General features: G+C 35.1%; 1 protein-coding gene across 1 annotated transcript in view; it reads left to right on the top strand.

Annotated features, from left to right (window-relative positions):
• CAPZA2 (capping actin protein of muscle Z-line subunit alpha 2) overlaps window positions 1–21,675 on the top strand; it is a 58,113-nt gene that overhangs the window by 18,972 nt on the left and 17,466 nt on the right. Inside the window, exons 2-4 of the mRNA XM_069587957.1 lie at window positions 10,086–10,149; window positions 15,480–15,531; window positions 20,905–20,968. Coding sequence (XP_069444058.1) covers window positions 10,086–10,149; window positions 15,480–15,531; window positions 20,905–20,968 — 180 coding nt within the window. The remainder of the gene's footprint in view (window positions 1–10,085; window positions 10,150–15,479; window positions 15,532–20,904; window positions 20,969–21,675) is intronic.

Raw genomic sequence — 21,675 nt, 5'->3', positions numbered from 1 at the left:
CGTTTTTGTCCTTCATGAACTTACCACTTCAGAAGAGTGCAGGATAGTTACTTTGTGGACTCTACCTCGATTTCAGTCTATTTGACGTTTCCTCATGATTAGATCTGCCATGAATTTTTGGCAGGAACATAACAGAAGTGATCATGTCCTCAGTACATCTTACTGGGGGGCACATAATGTCGGTCTTTACTCTTAGGATAACTTAGATCATTTGGTAAAGGTGATGTGTAGCAAGTTTCTTCAGTGCAGAGTTACTGTTTATCCCTTCTTAGTTAAGTATTGTGTAGAAAGATTCCCTCACATTTTATAAATTATCCTTTTAGACTGTTACCAACTAATTTTAGCATCTGTGGATGATAGTTGCCTGCAACAATTACTGTTGTTGCTCACCCTGGGTGATTTTCTAATTCAGTCATTACTTCTGCATTTGTTAATTTAAATTCTGCTATAACGAAGAGCTTCCCTCCATTTGTTTATCCATTTCTTAATGTCAGTATGGACACAGGAATTCTTATTTTATTCTGTGGGTTTCTGTCATTATTTAATTGGTTGCTTGAATTGTAGCCCATAAGAAAAGCAAAGTACAAAAAAGTTTCATAGTACTTTTGTGTTTAACAGTCGATGGGCAGAAATTATTTTCTTTCTCAAGTAATGTGTATTAACATTTTGGGTGCTGTTTTCAATGTACTACTCTGTCTTCTGCTTACCTGGTTGCTCACTGGTAAAAAATCTGCCTGCCAATGCACGAGACACTGTTTTGATCCCTCTGTCAGGAAGATTCCCTGGAGAAGGAAATGGCAGCTCACTCCAGTATTCTTGCCTGGGAAGTCTCATGGACAGAGGAGCCTGGGTGCTACAGTCCCTGGCGTCTCAGAGTCAGACATGACTTAGCAACTAAACAACGATAAGTAGCATTATAGTATCTGCTTTTTTTCCAAGAAGCACAAGAGTGGAATATACCATTTATGTTAGGTTTATCTTTTTGTATATTTTATACAAAATAATGTTTGGATCCTAGAGAAAGCAAAGAAAAATATAGTTCTTTTAGCTTTTAGCTCTGTATTAACTTTTTAAAACTGTTTTCGATGTGATTGTTATGAAGTATTCTGTCACCTACCAGTCACTAACATAGATAAGAGAGAGTCTCCCATCCAGCCAAACCTTCCCAACAAAACCAAGGCATTCTCCCTTCCCCAACCTAGAGTTACAGTTTAAAAATATAGTAAAAATACTAACTCTTTCCTGAATCCTACGCCAGTTTAGAAGAACTTGAAACAGAGATCAAATTGCCAACATCTGTTGGATCATCAAAAAAGCAAGAGAGTTCCAGAAAAACATCTACTTCTGCTTTATTGACTACACCAAAGCCTTTGACTGTGTGGATCACAACAAACTGTGGAAAATTCTGAAAGAGATGGGAATACCAGACCACCTGACGTGCCTCTTGAGAAATCTGTATGCAGGGCAAGAAGCAACAGTTAGAACTGGACATGGAACAGCAGTCTGGTTCCAAATCAGGAAAGAAGTATGTCGAGGCTGTATAATGTCACCCTGTTTATTTAACTTATATGCAGAGTACATCATGCAAAATGCTGGGCTGGGTGAAGCACAAGCTGGAATCAAGTTTGCCAAGAGAAATGTCAAGAAACTCAGATTTGCAGATGACACCACCCTTATGGCAGAAAGTGAAGAAGTACTAAACAGCCTCTTGATGAAAGTGAAAGAGGAGAGTGAAAAAGTTGGCTTAAACTCAGTTTTCAGAAAACTAAGATCATGGCATCCGGTCCCATCACTTTATGGCAAATAGATGGGGAACCATGGAAACAGTGTCAGACTTTATTTTTGGGGGCGCCCAAATCACTGCAGATGGTGACTGCAGCCATGAAATTAAAAGACGCTTGTTCCATGGAAGAAAAACTGTGGCCAACCTAGACCGCATATTAAAAAACAGAGGCATTACTTTGCCAACAAAAGTTTGTCTAGTCAAAGCTGTGGTTTTCCCAGTAGTCATGTATGTGAGAGTTGGATCATAAAGAATGCTAAGCGCTGAAGAATTGATGCTTTTGAACTGTGGTGTTGGAGGAGACTCTTAAGAGTCCTTTGGATTGCAAGGAGATCCAACCAGTCCATTCTAAAGGAAACCAGTCCTGAATGTTCATTGGAAGGACTGATGCTGAAGCTGAAGCTCCAATACTTTGGTCACCTGATGCAAAGTACTGACTCATTGGAAAAGACCCTGATCCTGGGAAAGATTGAGGGCAGGAAGAGAAGGGGACAACAGAGGATGAGATGGTTGGATGGCATATCACACTCAATGGACATGAATTTGAGCAAGGTCTGGGAGTTGATGATGGTCAGGGAAGCCTCGTGCTGCAGTCCATGGGGTCTCAAAGAGCTGGACACAACTGAATGACTGAACTGAACTGGCTTTGAATAATATCATGTGGAAGAAGATGATGGTTAATGTAGGAGATTTTGCTGTGGGCCTAGGAGTATACTAGGGCTTGTCCAGAAAAACTCTAATATTCGCAGGTGTAGATTGAGTATAGCTCCATGTGTGTTAGAGTTTGAGGAAGTTTGTGTTTGATTATTTTCAGACTTTAATTCTGCTCTTGAGACCTCTTCTTGTTAACTTGTATGACTTTTTTTTCTTTCTTGGATTTGGAAGTGGGCTAGAATAAATAATTTTTTTAAAAAAAGTTAGCTAGGAAGGATGGGTGTAGGGGAATGTTTAGTCTGTAGCAGTGTTTAAAAAATACCCTGATGATAGAACAGTTTCTCAGGAAGATAAGTAATCCTTTACTGTGGTGGACACACTTTATTTTCTTTAGCAGCTGAGAAATCCAAAAATCTTATCTTTTGAAATTCACAAAGACCAGATGAAGATACTTTAGTTATAGCTGGTAAAGTCCAAGTTGTGTTTTGGATTTTCAGTCAGCTCCCATCACTTCTAAATACTCAGTGGCACTTCTTTTGACCCACCGTTCACTTTGGTAATTGTGACCCATCTGTTAACTCTTTTGGGTTTACTGTATGCATTTTGTGCAATAACATGGGCAAATAAGTCTAAGATGAGAAAGTATAGAGCAGTTTTGCTTTCTCGGTAAAAAACCAAAATAAAACTGAATAAAAGTCTAAATGATATGTATTTTTTATTAAAATAACTAAAAAAAACTCAACAATCATTTCACTAAATATGCTATGTGTATTATATATGTGTGTGTGTATATATATATGTATATAATATACTGCTTGCTATCAGTACTTTAATTTGTCAGCTTACTGGTAGTGTGTAAGTCTTCAGGGCTAGTAAAAACAATTTCTTCAAAATTCTAAAAGTTTCCCAAAGAAATATTTGATAAATTCATGAGCAGGATACCACAATTTTTATTTGTTGCCTGTGGTAGTGATTAAGGCTTTCTTACATTTACCCCAACAGAAGAAAGAAAGGAATAAGGGAGCAAAGGAAGTTAAGACATTTATATAGACATAGGAGATTCCAGAGTATGTTTAGCATATGCTGTCTTCCATTCTCTGCACCACCTTTGCCTATTAAAAATCACTTATTTTCTATATTTTGCCTTTTGATTTTAATAATACTTTTAAACAGTTTAGAAGAAAATAATTTGAAAACACATGAAATATATATTTTTAATTAGCATATAGTAGAAGTGTGCCCTTCTCTTTTATGACTTTCAACATGTGTATAGATGCATGTACCTGTTACCAAAATCAAGATAAAAAGTGATTCCATCACCCCCCAAAGCTGCCTCATTTTCTTTTCCTTCACTTCTCCCATTGTGTTCACACCCGCTTCTCCCAGCCCCTAGCAGCCATTAATCTGTTCTCCCTTGCTGTAGAATATTGTTTATTTGAAAATATCATATAAATGGAAACATGTCATTGCCCTGTAACCTTCTGAGACTGGTTTGTTTCATCTAGCACAAGGCTTTCGAGAGTCTTCCAAGTTGTTGCATGCATTGATAATTTGTTCCTCTTCATTCCTGGGTAGTATTCCATTGCATAGATGCATTATCACTTACCCATTCACCCATGTGTGGACATTTTAGTTGTGGATTGTTCCTGGTTTTGAGCAATTTTGAATAGATTTTTGTGGAAACACAGAGTTAGGTACCTGGAAGTGGAATTGTTGTGTCATATGATGTGTGTTTATAAGAAATTGCTAACCCGTTTTCTCTGCCAGTTGCACCATTTTGCATTGCCAAAGCAATGTTTTGGAGCTCTAGTCGTTTTGTATCCTCACCAGTACTTGGTATTATCAGTCTTCTTTACTTTAGCCATTCTATTAGGTATATAATGGTGTTTCATGATTTTAATATTCATTTCTGTAATAATGATATCTTCTTTGCTGAAGTGTGTTCACGTCTTTTGTTTACTGTTTTCTTACTGTTGTATGTTGATAGTATATGTTCCAGATACAAATTGTTTATTGGATATGTGATTTGCTGATATTTTCTCCAGTTTATGGTGACTCAGATGGTAAAGAATCCATCTGCAATGAAGGAGACCAGGGTTTGATCCCTAGGAGAAGGGAATGGCAACCCACTCTAGTATTCTTGCATGGGGCATTCCATGAACAGAGGAGCCTGGGCAGGTACAGTCCGTGGGGTGGCAAAGAGTCAGATATGACTGAGCTACTAACACACACTCTCCAATTTGTAGCTTGTCTTTTCATTCTTTTGTTGTTGTTGTTATTGTTCAGTAGCTCAGTTGTGTCCAACTCTTTGCAACCCCATGTACTGCAGCACGCTAGGCTTCTCTGTTGTTCACCATCTCCCAGAGTTAGCTCAAACTCATGTCCCTTGAGTCGGTCATGCCATCCAGTCATCTTGTCCTCTCTTATCCCCTTCTCCTCCTGCCTTCAGTCTTTCCCACCATCAGGGTGTTTTCCAATGAGTCTGCTCTTTGCACCACGAGGCCAAAGTATTGGAGCTTCAGCTTCAACATCAGTTGCCTCAGTGAATATTCAGGATTGTTTTCCTTTAGGATTGACTACTTTGATCTCCTTGCAGTCCAAGGGACTCTCAAGAGTCTTCTCCAAAACCACAGTTTGAAAGCATCAATTCTTGTTTTGTTTTGTTTTAAATTAATTTAAATTTTATTTTATTTTTTTAATTTATTTAGTTTTTTATTTTTTTAATTTTAAAATCTTTAATTCTTACATGCGTTCCCAAACATGAACCCCCCTCCCACCTCCCTCCCCATAACATCTCTCTGGGTCATCCCCATACACCAGCCCCAAGCATGCTGCATCCTGCGTCAGACATAGACTGGCGATTCAATTCTTACATGATAGTACACATGTTAGAATGTCATTAGCATCGATAACAGAGCATAAGTTTTTAATTTCAGTAAAGTCCAGCTTGTCAGCTTTTTTAATGGATCGTGGTTTTAGTGTCACGTCTAGAAACTTTTTGCCAAAGCCCAGGTCATGAAGGTTTTTCTTCTGTTTCCTTTTAATTTTTGTTAATTTCTATATTTTTCATTTAGAGCTATGATCCATTTTGAGGTAAATTTTTTTTTAGTAAGGAGTGAGGTTTGCATAGTGTATTTTTTGCTCATGCGTATCTAATTGTTTGGATATCATTTGTTGAAAAGATATTTTTCAACATTGAATTGCCTTTGTACCTTTGTCAAAAATCATTTGGCTATATACATGTGGGATATATTTTTTGGCTGTCAACTCTGTTCCATTCATTGTCTGTCCCTTTGCCAATACCATGCTATCTTAATGACTGTAACTAACACTTTTTATTATTGTATTTTTCTTTTCCATTGTGGTTTATTACAGGATATTGTACATAGTTCCTTGTGTTCTGCAGTAGGACCTTGCTGTTTGTGCATCTTATATATAGTAGTTTGCAACTCCTAATGTCAAACTCCCAATCCGTCCTTGCCTGGTGCCCCCAAAACCACAAGTCTGTTCTCTGTATTTGGAGTCTGTTTTTGTTCAAAGGTGTGCTCACTGGTGTCATATTTTAGATTCTCTATATAAGTGGTATTCTATGGTATTTGTCTTTCTGACTTCCTTTCCTTGGTATGGTAGTCTCTAGGTCTGTTTGTGTTGCTGCTGCTGCTAAGTCGCTTCCGTCGTGCCCGACTCTGTGCGACCCCATAGACAGCAGCCCACCAGGCTCCTGCGTCCCTGGGATCCTCCAGGCAAGAACACTGGAGTGGGTCGCTACAAATGACGTTATTTCATTCTTTTTTTATGGCTGAATAGTACTTGTGTGTGTGTCTGTGTGTGTACCACATCTTCTTTATCCATTCAGCTGTTGATGGACATTTAGGCTGCTTCCATGTATTGGCTATTGTGAGTAGTGCTGCTATGAACTCTGGGGTGTATGTATATTTTCAGTTATAGTTTTGTTCAGATACATACCCAGGAGTGGGATTGTGGTTCTTTGACAGCTCTGTTTTAAGTTTTTTTAAGGAACTTCTGTGCTGTTTTCCATAGTGGGTGCATCAATTTACAGTCCCACCGAGAGTGTAGGAGGGTTCCCTTTTCTGCACACCCTCTTCTCAGCATTTATTATTTGTAGATTTTTTAACAGTTGGCCATTCTGACCTGTGAGGTGGTACCTCATTGTAATTTTGATTTGCATTTCTCTAATAATTAGCGATGTTAAGAATCTTTTCATGTGTCTTTTGGTCATCTGTATGTCTTGGAGAAATGTCTGTTTAGGTTTTCTGCCCATTTTTTGATTCAGTTGTGGTGTTGAGTTGTATGAGATGTTTCTATTATGTTTTGGAAACGAAGCCCTTATTGGTCACATCATTTGCAAATATTTTCTCCCAAATAGGATGTTTTTTCATTTTATTTATGGTTTCCTTTGCTGTGCCAAAAGCATAAAATTTTGATTGGGTCCCATTTTTTATTTTTGCTTTTATTTCTTTTGTCTTGGGAGACTGATCCAGAAAAACATTGGTAAGATTTAGGTTAGAGAATGTTTTGCCTTTGTTCTCTTCTAGGAGTTTTATGATATCATGCCATATATTTAAATCCTTAAGCCATTTTGAGTTTATATGTGTTTTAAGCCATTTTGAGTTTATACGTGTTTTAAGCCATTTTGTGTTTTGATGTGAGCCAGTGTTCTAACTTAATTGATTCACATGTGGCTTTCTTAACACCACTTGCTGAAGAGACTGTCTTTTCTCCATTGTATATTCTTGCCTCCTTTGTCAAAGATTAATTGACTGAGGCATATGGGTTTATTTTGGGGCTTTGTATTCTATTCCATTATGATCCGTATATGACTGTAGCTTAGGTGATGTGAACTCTTCAACTTTGTTCTTTTTCAAAATTGTTTTGGCTATTCTATTTCATTTGCCATTACTACTTTGCATTTACTACTGAAAGTGAAAGTTGCTCAGGGGTGTCCAACTCTTTGCAACCCCATGGACTATACAGTCCATGGAATTCTCCAGGCCAGAATACTGGAGTGGGTAGCCTTTCCCTTCTCCAGGGGATCTTCCCAACCCAGGGATGAAACCCAGGTCTCCCACATTGCAGGCAGATTCTTTACCAGCTGAGCCACAAGGGAATCCTGTTTACTATTGAGGGTGTGAATAATATTTATTTCCTCTAATTTTCTAGCCAAAATCTTTTTTTTTTTAATACTTTGGTGATGTTTATGGCTGTTCTGGGCATTAGAGTGATTTCTTGATCTTGCTTGCATTTAAGGGAGGGCGTATTAATACATACCCAAAATAATCTGCATTCATTGGATTCTTCAAACGTAGAAAAATAATAGTATAGGAAGCATTGGTGTTAGAATAAGCTTGTTACTATGTATCAAAGAAATTCTTCTTGGATCTTGATTGGACATTCATTGAATTTGTAGAATAGTTTGGGGAAAATTGTTATTTTACAATAGGGAGACTATATCTGTTTATTTAGAGCTTCTTTGATTTCTTTCATCAGCTTTGTGTAGTTCTCAGAATATTAGTCTTGCACATATTTTGTTAGATTTTTACCTAGGTTATAGGTTCTTGCTCGCTCCTCTTGCTTAGTCTTGTCCAACTCTTTGCAACCCCATGGACTGTACCCTGCCAGGCTCCTCTGTCTGTGGAATTTTCCGGGCAAGAATACTGAAGTGGGTTGCCATTTCCTACTCCAATTTTAGGTTTTTGAGTAGTTTTCTTTATTTGTTTAAGACTCCTTGGGATTTTTTATTGGAAAGTATCATGTTTGCAAGTAGAAAGTTTTATTTATGAAATTGCCTTTCATTCCATTTTCTTACCTTATTGTGCTCTCAGTGTGATGTTAGATAGGAGGGATGAGAACAGACATTCTTGTCTTGTTCCTGATTTTAGGGGGGAGCTTTCTGTCTTTGACCACTAAGGATGATGTTAGCTATAGGTTTTTTTGAAATATCTTTTATCAGATTAAAGACGCTGTCTTTTTAGTTTGCTAAGAATTTTTATCATTATTGGTTGTTGAATGTTATTAAATAATTTTCTGCTTCTATTGAGGTAGTTGTGGCTTTTCATCTTAATCAGTTGATTAATCATGAATTACTATCATTTATTTTCAAATATTGAAACAGCCCTACATTTCCAGGATAAACTCCACTTGGTTGTGATGTGTTATCCTTTCTATATATAATTGGAGTAAATTTGCTCGTTTTATTGAGAGGATTTTTGCATCTACCTTCCGGAGGATTTTGGTCTTTGAGTTGTGTTTCTTATAGTATTTTAGTCTTTCGTATAAGACAGTGCTGTTCTTTTTAAAAAAGTTGGAAGTTGTTTTCACTTCTGTTTTTTGAAATAATTAGTATAGAATTGGTATTTCTTCCTTAAATACCTGTTAGAAGAAAGCTGGAAGTTTTTATTTGTTGAAATGCTTTTAACAATAAATTTGATTCCTTTCTAGATCTAGGACTATTTCCTTTTTCATTATTTCTAGTTTCCACATCAGAGCAGTGACAAGTGGACAAGATGAAATAAGGCTTTTGTTTTTGCCAAGTGTGGTCCCTTAATTCAGTGACTGCTTGAGTGTGTATTTTAAAAGTCACCTGGAAAGCTTCTCTCAATCGTGTGTTCTGGGCCTCACTTCCAGAATCTAATTCATTTGGTTGGGTAGGGCTCATGAGTGTACATATCTGACAAGATCACTGATCAGCTTAGTTTTATTGTATAGTGATTGGGAAATTATTATAATTACTCATAATTTCTTCACTAAATGATAATACTGGGCTTGTCATCTAACCTTTCAAAAAATATATATATATGTATGTATATATGTATGTATTCATTGGTGTTAATCTCTGTAATATAGCCCTTATTCTCTTAAAATATGTCTGTCAGTATACCTGTTGATGGTGCTTCCTTGGTGGCTGAGACGGCAAAGAATCTGCCTGCAATGCGGGAGACCCGGGTTCAGTCCCCTGGAGAAGGGAATGGCAACCCACTCCAGTATTCTTGCGTGGAGAATTCCATAGACAGAGGAGCCTGGCAGGCTATAGTCCATGGGGTCACAAAGAGTCCGACACAACTGAGTGACTAACAGTTTCAAATTTCAGTTTCATACCTGTTGATATTTGTCTCTCACTTATTTTTGAGCTAAAATTTCCTAAGATTCAGTCAGGTGTCATGTTCAGAGCATTTTGAATTTATGCTTTCTTCCTCGCTACATTTTTCTTTTTACTAATTGGTGACTTTATAGATAAGCACATCTGTGACTGTATAGACACATGCATATATTTTTGTTGTTGTACCTAAATGTTTCTTAATTCTTCATACATATAAATTTTCTTGATGGGTCATTTTTTTCCATTTTAGTTTAAAAGAAAAATTTGCTTATAAGAAAATCTTCCTATGTAGACAGGTTTGAATCCTTAAATGCATTAGTTATATGTATATTTTATCTGCATTCAGCTTATGCATTGTGATTATATTAAATAATTAAAAGAGTAAGGGTGTTTGAGTGAAAAAAAAGTCAGTCTTTAAAATCTTAAGCCATTTTCAATAGAATTTTGAAGCAGTATAATTCCTCATGGTTCTTTTGTTGCTTTAGCAGAGGCCTATGCTATGGAACATTTATATCTTCCTTTCTGTTTCAGGTGCGCATAGCAGCCAAGTTCATCATTCATGCTCCTCCTGGAGAATTTAATGAAGTGTTTAATGGTGAGTGTTTAATTCATAAACAGTAAGGCTTGAGGTATCCAGTACTCATTCTTTAAAGAATAAATTACATAATCAGTAACTAAGCTAAAGAGAATGGGTAGAAAAATCTGTATTTTCTGAATTGCAATGAAATTTTTGTCAGTCTGCATTATGTAAGGTCTACAATATATTTATGACATAGATTATTGTACCTGATAAATTTTAATCCTCTAAAAAGAATAACATTAAATTATTTTAAAAGACAAGAAAATTTTAACTATTCTTTGGAATTGTGATGTGCATTTTTTTAAAATTTCTTTTAAAGAAAAGATTAGTGGATTAATAAGAACAGCCAAGAAAGGGAGAAACACTGTTTCACCATGCCTGTTTCACCTGCTTAGAAAATGACATCACATGTAAAAAAATTTGTTGTTTAAATTATAGTTCATAAATCAGTTACCAGTATGCCTTTCTTTAAACCTCATACTATATGGTAAACAGTTTTATAATTGTTCACCCATAGATGAGAAATTTAAATATAACATAGTCTCCTGGTTGCTGTAAGAACTCTAAAATACTTCGTTTTAACAGTAAGAACAATGTGGTTGAAACATTGAAACAGTCATGCAGAAAATGGCTTGTAGTGATCTTTATACAAGACTTTTTTTAAACAGTTTTGAGAATAAGCTACCATCAGTTCAGTTCAGTTCAGTCGCTCAGTCGTGTCCGACTCTTTGCGACCCCATGAATTGCAGCTCTCCAGGCCTCCCTTTCCATCACCAACTCCCGGAGTTCACTCAGACTCACGTCCATCGAGTCCGTGATGCCATTCGGCCATCTCATCCTCTGTCGTCCCCTTCTCCTCCTGCCCCCAATCCCTCCCAGCATCATCTTTTCCAGTGAGTCAACTCTTCGCATGAGGTGGCCAAAGTACTGGAGCTTCAGCTTCAGCATCATTCCTTCCAAAGAAAGCCCAGTGTTGATCTCCTTCAGAATGGACTGGTTGGATCTCCTTGCAGTCCAAGGGACTCTCAAGAGTCTTCTCCAACACCGCAGTTCAAAAGCATCAATTCTTCAGCGCTCAGCCTTCTTCACAGTCCAACTCTCACATCCATACATCTACTTCAAATATTTGGCCTTTACTATGTCTTCAATGGGTATTCAGTTTCATTTTTTAAATATTCTACTCCAGAGTAAGCTATTTAAACCTGTTTTTAAGAGGTTTAATCATTCATTTTCATTCATAGTATAAGATATAATGTAATCTCACCTCAGAAAAGATTAGTTTTGAAAGTCAAAAAATGAGGCAGAAATTGTTGCTGTTGTGCAGTCAGTCAGTTGTGTTCGACTCTTTGCAACCCCATGGACTGCAGCACGCCAGGCTTCCATTTTCCTTCACCATCTCCCGGAGACTGCTCAAACTCGTGTCCTTTGAGTTGGTGATGCCATCCAATCATCTCATCCTGTGTCATCCCCTTCCCCTGCCTTCAATCTTTCCTAGCATCAGGGTCTTTTCCGGTGAGTCAGGTCTTCACATCCGTGGCCAAAGTATTGGAGCTTCAACTTCAGCATCAGTCCCTCCAATGAATATTCAGGATTGATTTCCTTTAGGATTGACTGCTTTGATCTTCTTGCAGTCCAAGGGACTCTCAAGAGTCTTCTCAAACACCACAATTCGGAAGCATCAACACCACCTTCTTTATGGTCTAACTCTCACATCCATACATGTCTGCTGGAAAAACCATAGCTTTGACTATATAGACCTTTGTCACCAAAATGATGTCTCTGCTTTTTAATATGCTGTCTTGGGTTTTTCATAGGTTTTCTTCCATGAAGCCAGGCGTCTTTTAATTTCATGGCTGCAGTCACCATCTGTGGTGATTTTGGAGCTCAAGAAAATAAAGTCTGTCACTGTTTCCACTGTTTGCCCATCTATTTGCCATGAGTAATGGGACCAGATACCATGATCTTCATTTTTTGAATGTTGAGTTTTAAGTCAGCTTTTTTCACTCTTCTCTTTCACCTTCATCAAGAGGCTCTTTAGTTCCTCTTTGCTTTGTGCCGTAAGGGTGGTGTTTTTGCATATCTGAGGTTATTGATGCTTCTTTTGGCAATCTTGATTCCAGCTTGTGCTTCATCCAGCCCGGCCTTTCACATGATGTTCTCTGCAAACAGGGTGACAGTATATAGCCATTATGTACTCCTTTCCCAATTTTGAATCAGTGCATTATTCATGTCCAATTCTAACTATTGCCTCTTGTGCTGCATAAGGCTTCTCAGGAGACAGGTATGATGATCTGGTACTCCCATGTCTTTAAGAATTTTTCACAGTTTGTTGTGATCCACACAGCCAAAGGCATTAGCTTAGTGAAACAAAAGTAGATGGAAGTTTCTCTGGAATTGCCTTGCTTTTTCTGGGATCCAGCAGATGTTGAAAATTTGTTCTCTGGTTCCTCTGCTTTTTCTAAATCCAGCTCTTATGTCTGAAAGTTCTCAGTTCACGTACTTGGAGAATTTTGAGCATAACCTTGCTGGCATGTGAAGTGAGTGCAGTTGTGTGGTAGTTAGAACATTTTTGGCATTGTCCTTCTTTGAGATTAGAATGTAAACTGACCTTTTCCAGTCTTGTGGCCACTGCTGAGTTTTCCAAATTTGCTGGCATATTGAATGCAGCCCTTGAACAACATCATCTTTTAGAATTTGAAATAGCTCAGCCATTTCAAATCCTAAAATACCCTAGAAAAATCCCCTAAATTATCTACAAACTGTATTAATGTATGATTTAGTACATAGAGTTACATATGGTAGTTGTTACACATTTAAAAATTTAACCACTGAGCTACACTCAGGAAGAATGGTAGTCTATATTGTGAAAAATCTGAAAGTTAAAATATTCTCCCTTTCAAGATAACTGTAAAATCTGAAGCAATAAGTTGGGAAGCTGGGGAGAATTCAAAAATACTTCTGTTTCCTGTAGGGCTTAAACTCTGTGTTAATAGTCAGTCTTTTTAATCTATATACCCATTAATATGTGTGATGGTTGGGACATTAAAGAAGACAGAGTCTCTTCTCCCTTGGGTCAAAATTGGCGTTTAAAACTGAAATTGATAGGGGTAAATTGCACTAAAGTCAGTGGCTCCCAAACTCCTGTACAGTTTACAGAGCCAAGAATAAATTATAATTCTGAGAGAAGTTTTTCACTTACTGTTTTGAGTTAAATGCCTTACAAATGTACTCATCAGAAAGACCCTTGAAGAATATATGAGTCCTAGAAATTGCTTTTGTAAGTCTCATTGGAAATTAATGTTGAGTTGATACATTCTGTGTTGAGGTCTGGTAGATTTGGGCATTCAGTAGGCCTGGGCTGGGGCTGTGGAATGGAAGTGGGAGATACAAGATATGTAGGTTTTAACTACATATAGGAGTATATTAGTGTTAAAAAGGAATGAAATATTTGAAGGGAAAAAAATCTCATATGTATTCGATTATTTTTATGCTATTTTTGTTGATAACATTAACATCAATAATTTCATGGACGCCACAAAGGTTAGAAATGCAGAGTCATGATCTTGTCAAACTAGTGCTTCCCAAATGCTGTTTCCCAGATTGACTGTTAGAATCGTTACAACATAGATTTTTGGTCTTAGTTTTCGGGGAACTGATGTGTTATCTGGGCAGGAGTTCTGACGTGTATACTGTTCTTTGTTTTTTTTAGACTCCCACTCATCACCCATTGTTCTAATGTGTGGTCTGACTTGAAACCACATCCCTTAAGAGTAGTTTTTATTTTATTCAAATTCTTCTCTTTCTTTCATAGTATTCTACATATGATAAAAGTTTGAACTTTTTTTTCCAGAGTGAAGATAACAGGATCAATAGATTCTGCTTTTAAATTATTTTCCCATTTAAATGCAAGAAGAGACACTACTGTGCAAAACCACTGTTAATGCTTGTGCTTTAAATACTGAAGATACAGGAATCATATGTGTCAAGTAGAATTGCCAGTTTACTTTGTGAGAAAGAAATACCTATAATTGTAAATATCTTTGTTTTAGTTTTTCAGGCAGAAGCTTCCATTGTTTAAAATCAGTTAATTTAGAAATTAAATTGGAATTGTATTAGTGGCTAGTCAAAGAGATTTTTTTTTTTATTGTGACCTACTGCTGAAAAGAGGTATGTGAATAGGCAATATTTTTTTCTTTGGAATAACTTTATATTTTTATTGATTTGTAGTCATTTTAAAATTTCTAAAGTGCAGAAGAGAATCTAGAATCACACAGAATTCTACCCTCTCTTCTCCACTGTTTGAATAAAATACTTAAAACATATCTCAATTTATACTCATGTATATAACATTACATAAGTTAGTACTTACTATGCATGATGAATTTCCTCCTTCCTGTTTATTGTATATTTATTTCCATGTTGATAAATGCGTATCTACATTATATCTACTAGAAGCCCAATTTTACACTATAAGAACTATTGTCTGTTGTATTTAACCAATTTCTTAAGTTATTTGTGTTATTTTCATTTAATGAAAAAATTAGGATACTTTGTTATATGTATATTTTATGATAGCAATTATGTACAATAGCCAAGTGTGTAGGGAAAATAATGAAAGAAAAAACACCAAGACTAGAGTAGAATTTTGTTTGGTTTCTGGTGAAATTTTGTAATTTTTTTTTCCCAACTAAAAATAGTAGTTCTGTTTTAATGATTAATAGATACATGTCTGCATAGTTGAGTCTAAAATTAGGACAAAGTTAAGAATCAACAAACAAAATGAGATTACTCAGTCAAGTAAAGTAGTTATCCATATCCAACTAAACACATTCGTCTGTCATTGAACATGAGATGTCTGAGAAACAAAATGCCTACATCTGTACTGCGTTCACAAGCCGTTTCTTGTTTTAATCACTTTTTCCATAAAGCAAATACATTTGAGACTCATGATAGTATTGTCACACTAAGAGGCATAGTCCTCAGTCTTTGGCAGATCTGTTCACATCATCTTTTTGGTGTAGGTTATCTTCCCTTTATTCTTTGGAGACACAAAGAAGAAAGTTACAGGTACAGGTGGTTACAGTCTCAGTCTGCCTGCATTTGAAATAACATATTTTTATTTCATTCCATCTCCTATTTCCTTTCCAAAATCTTTTCTTTTCTCATTAATACCATGATGTGTTTCTGTGGTTATTTTGGTCATCAAGGTAATATTTTGATCTTCTGTACATATTTTGGGGGGTGGGTAGGAGGCTAATACATGACTGAAATAACCTAAATTCAGTCCATAGAAATTTCAAATATAGGAAAATAGTAATACTGAAAACATAATGTTTGTTTTGCAGATGTTCGGTTACTACTTAATAATGATAATCTTCTCAGGGAAGGAGCAGCCCAGTAAGTATTATGTATTATATTAACATAATTAAAGTGACATGGGAAAAACTTTTAAAGGGGTTTTTAGGTACTAATCCATGAAACAGATACATGTACTTCAAATTCATATATATGTACTAGATTAGGAGAGAAATGTTTGGACCACAGAGGGATATAGAGATATAACTATAACATGAAACTCGGTATTCATTGTGTGTGGCTTAAATACTTAATACTACATTTTGACATTTGCACAGTTGGATAAAACTATTTTAGAAACTTTGATTTTTAAAATTGTGATACTTTCAATTTTATGCAAGCTTAACTTTCTATTAAATGCTTGATCCTAATAGATATTTGAGAAGGACCGACTACTATATAGCACAGGGATCTATAGTCAATATCTTGTCATAACCTGTAGTGGAAAAGAATCTGAAAAAGAATGTATATGTTTGTATTACTGAATCACTTTGCTGTACACCTGAAATATTACAGATCAACTGTACTTCAATTTAGAAACTAGATTTTTGAGGGTTAGGAACTTATTTGTCTATAAATACCTAACATAGTATCTGACAGATGCTTACTTAATAAGTATTTACTAGATTTGTGAGTAAATCAAAGAATCACTAAGCAGTTCTAAATCTTAGTATATCATCTTTGGACCAATGACCACAATCATGACTTGCCACAACTATCTTAAGATTTCAGAGAAATAATTTGTTTTCTTTTCTTCTCTCACCTCCTTGAATAAGGCTTGTGGACCCATATTTAACTAATTTCTTTACTCATTTGAAAATGATGAAATTAAACTTTAAGGTGCCTTACAAAGAGTGTTCAGTATCCATACAGCCACTTACTTTCATCTTAGAATACTACCAGAATGTGAAATCTTGACTAATGGGGAAAATTTGCTCTAATCCTTTTTTTGTAATGTTTGAAGGCTTTATCAAATAAATTTGTTTTTTAGAGTTAATTCTAGTGAAGGTGGAGGTTCAGCAGACTTCTAGACATTTCTGATTTAAATTCCTGTTATCTTTTCCCCACTTTTTAAATTGAAATGGTTGATATACAATATTACATATGTTATAGGTGTACAGCATAGTGATTCACAGCTTTTTAAAACTATATTCCATGAGTGATTACTACAAAATGCTGACTATATTCCTTGTACAATATATCCTTGTAGCTTATTTATTTTATACATAATAGTTTGTGCTTCTTAATCCCCTGCCCTTTTCTTGCCCTACCCCCTTTCCCTCTCCCCACTGATAACCACTAGTTTGTGCTCCATATCTGTAAGTCTGTTTCTTTTTTGTTATATTCACTAGTTTGTCCTATTTTTAGATTATACGTATAAGTGATATCATACAATAGTTGTCTTCCTCTGACTTATTTCACTTAGCATAAATGCTCTCCGTGTCCACCAATGTTGTTGCAGGTGGCAAAAATTCAGTATTTTTTATGGCTGAGTAGTATCCCATAGTACATATTTACTGCTGCTTCTTTATCCATTCAGCTGTTGGTGGACACTTAGGTTGCTTCCATATCTTGGCAATTGTAAATAATTCTGCTATGAACATTGAGGTGCAGGTATCCTTTTGAAATAGTTTTTTTGTTTTCTTCCAATAGAAGCCAAGGAGTGAAATTGCTGGGTCATAAAGCAGTTCTGTTTTTAGTTTTTTGAGAGAGCTCCATATTGTTTTTCACATGGTTACACCAATTTACATTCCCACCATCAGTGTAGCGGGGTTCCCTTTTCTCCACATACTTTCCAGCATTTGTTATTTATGTTCTTTTGGATACTAGCCATTCTGACAGGTGTGAAGTGATATCTCACTGTGGTTTTGATTCACATTTCCCTAATGATTAGTAATGTTGAACATTTTTTCATATGCCTGTTGATCATCTGTATGTCCTCTTTGGAAGGTCTGTTCAATTCTTCTGCCTATTTTTTAATCAGGTGTTTTTTTTTTTTAAACTGTGATTTGTATCAACTTTTTATATATTCTGGATATTAATTCCTTATCAGTTATATATCATTTGCAAATATTTTTTCCTGTTCATTATTTTGTCTTTTTGTTTTGTTGATGGTTTCCTGTGCTGTGCAAAAGGTTTTAGGTTTAATTACGTTCCTTTTATTTATTTTGCTCTAGGAGATGGATCTAAAACTAGTTGCGATTTATATCAAACAGTATTGTCTATGTTTTCCTCTAGGCATTTTATGATTTCCAGTCTTATAGTTGGGGCTTTAGAGTTTATTTTCATACATGGTATTAGAGAATGTTCAGATTTTATTGTTTTCCATGTCGCTGTCCAGTTTTCCCACACCGCTTACTGAAGAGACTGTCTTTTCTCCATTTAATGTCTTGCCTTCTTTGTCATAGATTAATTGAATATAAGTATGTGAATTTATTTCTGGGTTCTCTATTCTGTTCCATTGGTCTATATGTCTGTTTTTGTGTTAGCACCATACTGTTTTGATTACAATAGCTCTGAATTAGATTGGCCCAAAGGTTCATTTGTGTTTTTCCTTAACATCTTATGGAAAAAAACAAACAAACCTTTTGACCAACCCGGTAGTATAACTCTGAAATACGAAAGCATGATTCTTCCAGCTCTGTTCTTCATTCTCAAGATTGTACAAGCTGTTAGCGGTCTTTTATGCCCTGTTATCTTTTAATAGCAATGTTTATATATTATTTTTTATTGTGGGAAAAATATACCTAATATAAAGTTTAACTTTTTAATGCTTTTTTAAGCACACAGTTCTTTGGCATTAAGTACATACACATTTTGTACAGCCATCACCACTATCCATTTCCCAGAACTTTTTTTTTAATTTTCCCAAACTGAAACTCTACAATTTCCCATTCTCCCCTCCTCTTAGCCCCTGGGAATTATATTCTATTTTCTGTATGAATTTGACTTCCCCAGATACCTCTTATAACTGGAATCATACCGTATTTGTCCTTTTGTAACTGGTTTATTCTAGTTAACAGAATGTCTTCAAAGTTCTCCTGTGTTGAAGCATGTTAAAACTTCCTTCCTTTTTAACACTTGCTGTGTGTGTGTTTTGTGGATTAAAAAAATGGATAAACATTTTGTTTTTTCATTCACCTGTCAGTGGACATTTGGGTTGCTTCCACCCCTGTTAATGATTGACATGCTTAATAGAAATCAGTTTACTTGATATCTTTGACTTCAGTCATTAGTTTCTGAGTGAATAGCCTCTTATTCCTAAGTTCTTTAAACCTTTTAGATGATATATCCAAGTAAAATTTATTTTCTTTCTTATAGCATATAGCATGTTGACAAAAGTCTTAAAAAAGTAAAGGAAATGTACACTGTTCATGACCTTTTAACAACAGTACTTTTCAGAGTAATTGTTTCCTCTTGAGTTCTCTGTGGTAAATAAATGTGGGTTGTTTAATGTAGCTGCAAAAATCAGTGAATTTTTTTAAGTTAAGGAAATAAGAAACTTGATTTGTTGAAAGAAGTTTTTCCTGTGCAGAATAAAGTTTAATAAAGGTCACAAAAATATTCATAATTATATAAGTGGTATGAAATAGCCATACATTTGAATAAAGTATGAAAGCATTGAAATTTTATTTATCCAAAGGAATGTTTATCTGATGTTTGTTACTTTTAAATAAATTGAATTTCCTTGGAATGTGAGCTATATTTCTCTTCTGTTATAAACCAAATTTCAGGGACAGGACGTCCTGGTCCATGTTTTAAGAGGTATATACATTAAATGCCTGATATTCTAATTTTTTAAGATTAGTCTTTGAGGAAATCAGTACCTAGTGATAAAAACAAGATGTTTATAAGTATGACTTCAAAAAACATCAAAACCTTGAGTAGAAACATCAGTTTTTCTTGCATGTGGTTATAGTTGCAGTAAATGATTGCTAACTAGATGAATAAGGAGAGAAAGTATTGATTCTTTTTGTTGACTTCAGTTGTAATCTTTGTACAGAATTTCTCTTTATTCAAATTCATTTTGCAGATTTTTGAGGTTATCTGTAAAGTACAGAAATACATCTTAAATCATTGATTGACTTTAGAACTGTATTACTCTGATTTATACTGTCCTATGAAATAATTTTCAAACAAATATTGTGTTACCATGCCTCATTGTTCCCTTTATTCTAAATTACTTTTGAAGTATCTCCAAACCTGGTTTCATCCTCAAAAGTTAATGTATCACCTGTCCTTAAGACTGTCCAGAGCTATATAACATAAGTTTGGAAAGCATTATAAAAACATTTAGAATGTAGCCTAGCAGCAGTTTCATCAGAGTAAGTGCATAGCCATAGTCCTGTTGCTGCTTCAATTTCATTTTTTGATATTGAATTTCTTTACTATAAGCAGTCTCTTTCTCTGTACTTCTTTTCTACCTTCTGCCTTTTTCCTATTGCTTTAACTCTTTTAATTTTTTTATAACTTAGTTTTGAGAAATTTCTGTCTTTTTGTAAGGGGAAAAAAACGTGGGTTTTCTTAAAAAGTGGCTTTAATTGGACATCTTTGCTAAAAGGCATAAATTCAGTATATTTCATAGTAAAATTAGGCATACTGAAGACTTGGTACTCCTAAATCTAGAAAACTTTGAAATATCCAGAAATTGCCTTTTATCTAACAGATGTATGAATACCAGACTTTACTGTGATGATGAGACAAATAAACCTCTTAGGGATTTCCCAGTGGGGAGTCAGACATGTTCAGTTTCTAGCCAACTGAAGAAAGTATAGAGGCATATTGGAGCCCAATATCAAAGGCCTTTGGAGCCCAAGGGAAGAAATTTAAAATTTCTATTTAGAGATGATTTTTGAGCTGAGTTTAAATAATGAACAGAATTTGAATAATAGATAAAAGAAATTAGTGGAAATACATGGTGAAAAGTAAAAGATGTGAGTGACTCATAGTAAAGGGCATAAAAATATCTTAACTACAGGAACAGGTGACTTAGAAATGGGTGATTGGGCTGTAGGGGCAGAGAAATTATTGGTTTCAGTGTGTTTAACAGAGTGCTTAACACCTAAATATTTGCATGGATGGAGAGGTAGGTAAATGGATGATGAATGGGTAAATGGAGTGTTTTCTGAACTAGAAGGAACTTTGGAAGTCATCTAGTTCAAACCCCTCTTTTTGTGGATGTGATAAGTGAGGCCTGTACTAGCTAAATATCGAAAGCTGGATGTCATTCATCAGTTTTTATAAAGCCATATCTATATAATATATACCTAATATAAGATCAGTAGTGGAGAATTACAGTTTTATTTAACTTGTCGTGTGCAGTGCGGGAGACTTTTATTGACAAGTGAATTGTTTGTGATTTTTTTAAGAGCATTAAATACATAATTTTAAATAACCGACTTTTTTCTTTTTTAGTGCATTTGCACAATATAACTTGGACCAGTTTACCCCAGTAAAAATTGAAGGTTATGAAGATCAGGTATGTACATTTCATATAAACACAAGATCTGCTATTCTTTATTGCACTTATAATGGTTAATGTATTCTGCAAAAATTGTGAAGCGGTATGTTTAAAAAAATTTTTTTAAGTGTTTATTTTAACCATAGCCAATTAGGGGCAAAATAATTGAAAATGTAGTTTCTTTTATTGAGACCAATAATGCTATTAGCAAAAAGTCCCTTTTAGAAATACTCAAATATAATTATTTTAAGCTTTTTTAAGATAATTGCTTTATTACCTTATTTTTTATAGGGAAAAAAATCAATCCTATGTTAATCCAAAATCTAGAATATATATTAGTAAGATTTATGTCATAATTTGGTTACTCTGGAATTCTACAGTTGTTCATGTGAATAACTTAGCATTTAGTAATTATTAAATCTTTTCTTTCCAAAGTGCAAGTTGGAATTGCTAAGCAAAGAAAAGCCACAAAAAGTCACTAGCATTCTTATTTTTCATTTTTTGGTTTAAAGTTACTAATAATTGAACAGTAGTTATATTCATATTATGCTTACATGAGGCACAATTTATAGAAAAGATATGAAGAAGGAGCTTGTAGATAAAACACAACAGAAAGTAGTAAAAGTCTCAGTGGCTAATTAAAGCTTGCATTTGGCATTATGTAATATGTGGTCCCCTAGTTATGTAGTTACAGGGGAAACAGAGAGACTAAACAGAAGATGACT

The sequence above is a fragment of the Ovis canadensis genome, chromosome 4, assembly GCF_042477335.2.
Source record: "Ovis canadensis isolate MfBH-ARS-UI-01 breed Bighorn chromosome 4, ARS-UI_OviCan_v2, whole genome shotgun sequence".
NCBI classification, from domain to species: domain Eukaryota; kingdom Metazoa; phylum Chordata; class Mammalia; order Artiodactyla; family Bovidae; genus Ovis; species Ovis canadensis.
This window is presented reverse-complemented; position numbering and strand designations above follow the sequence as displayed.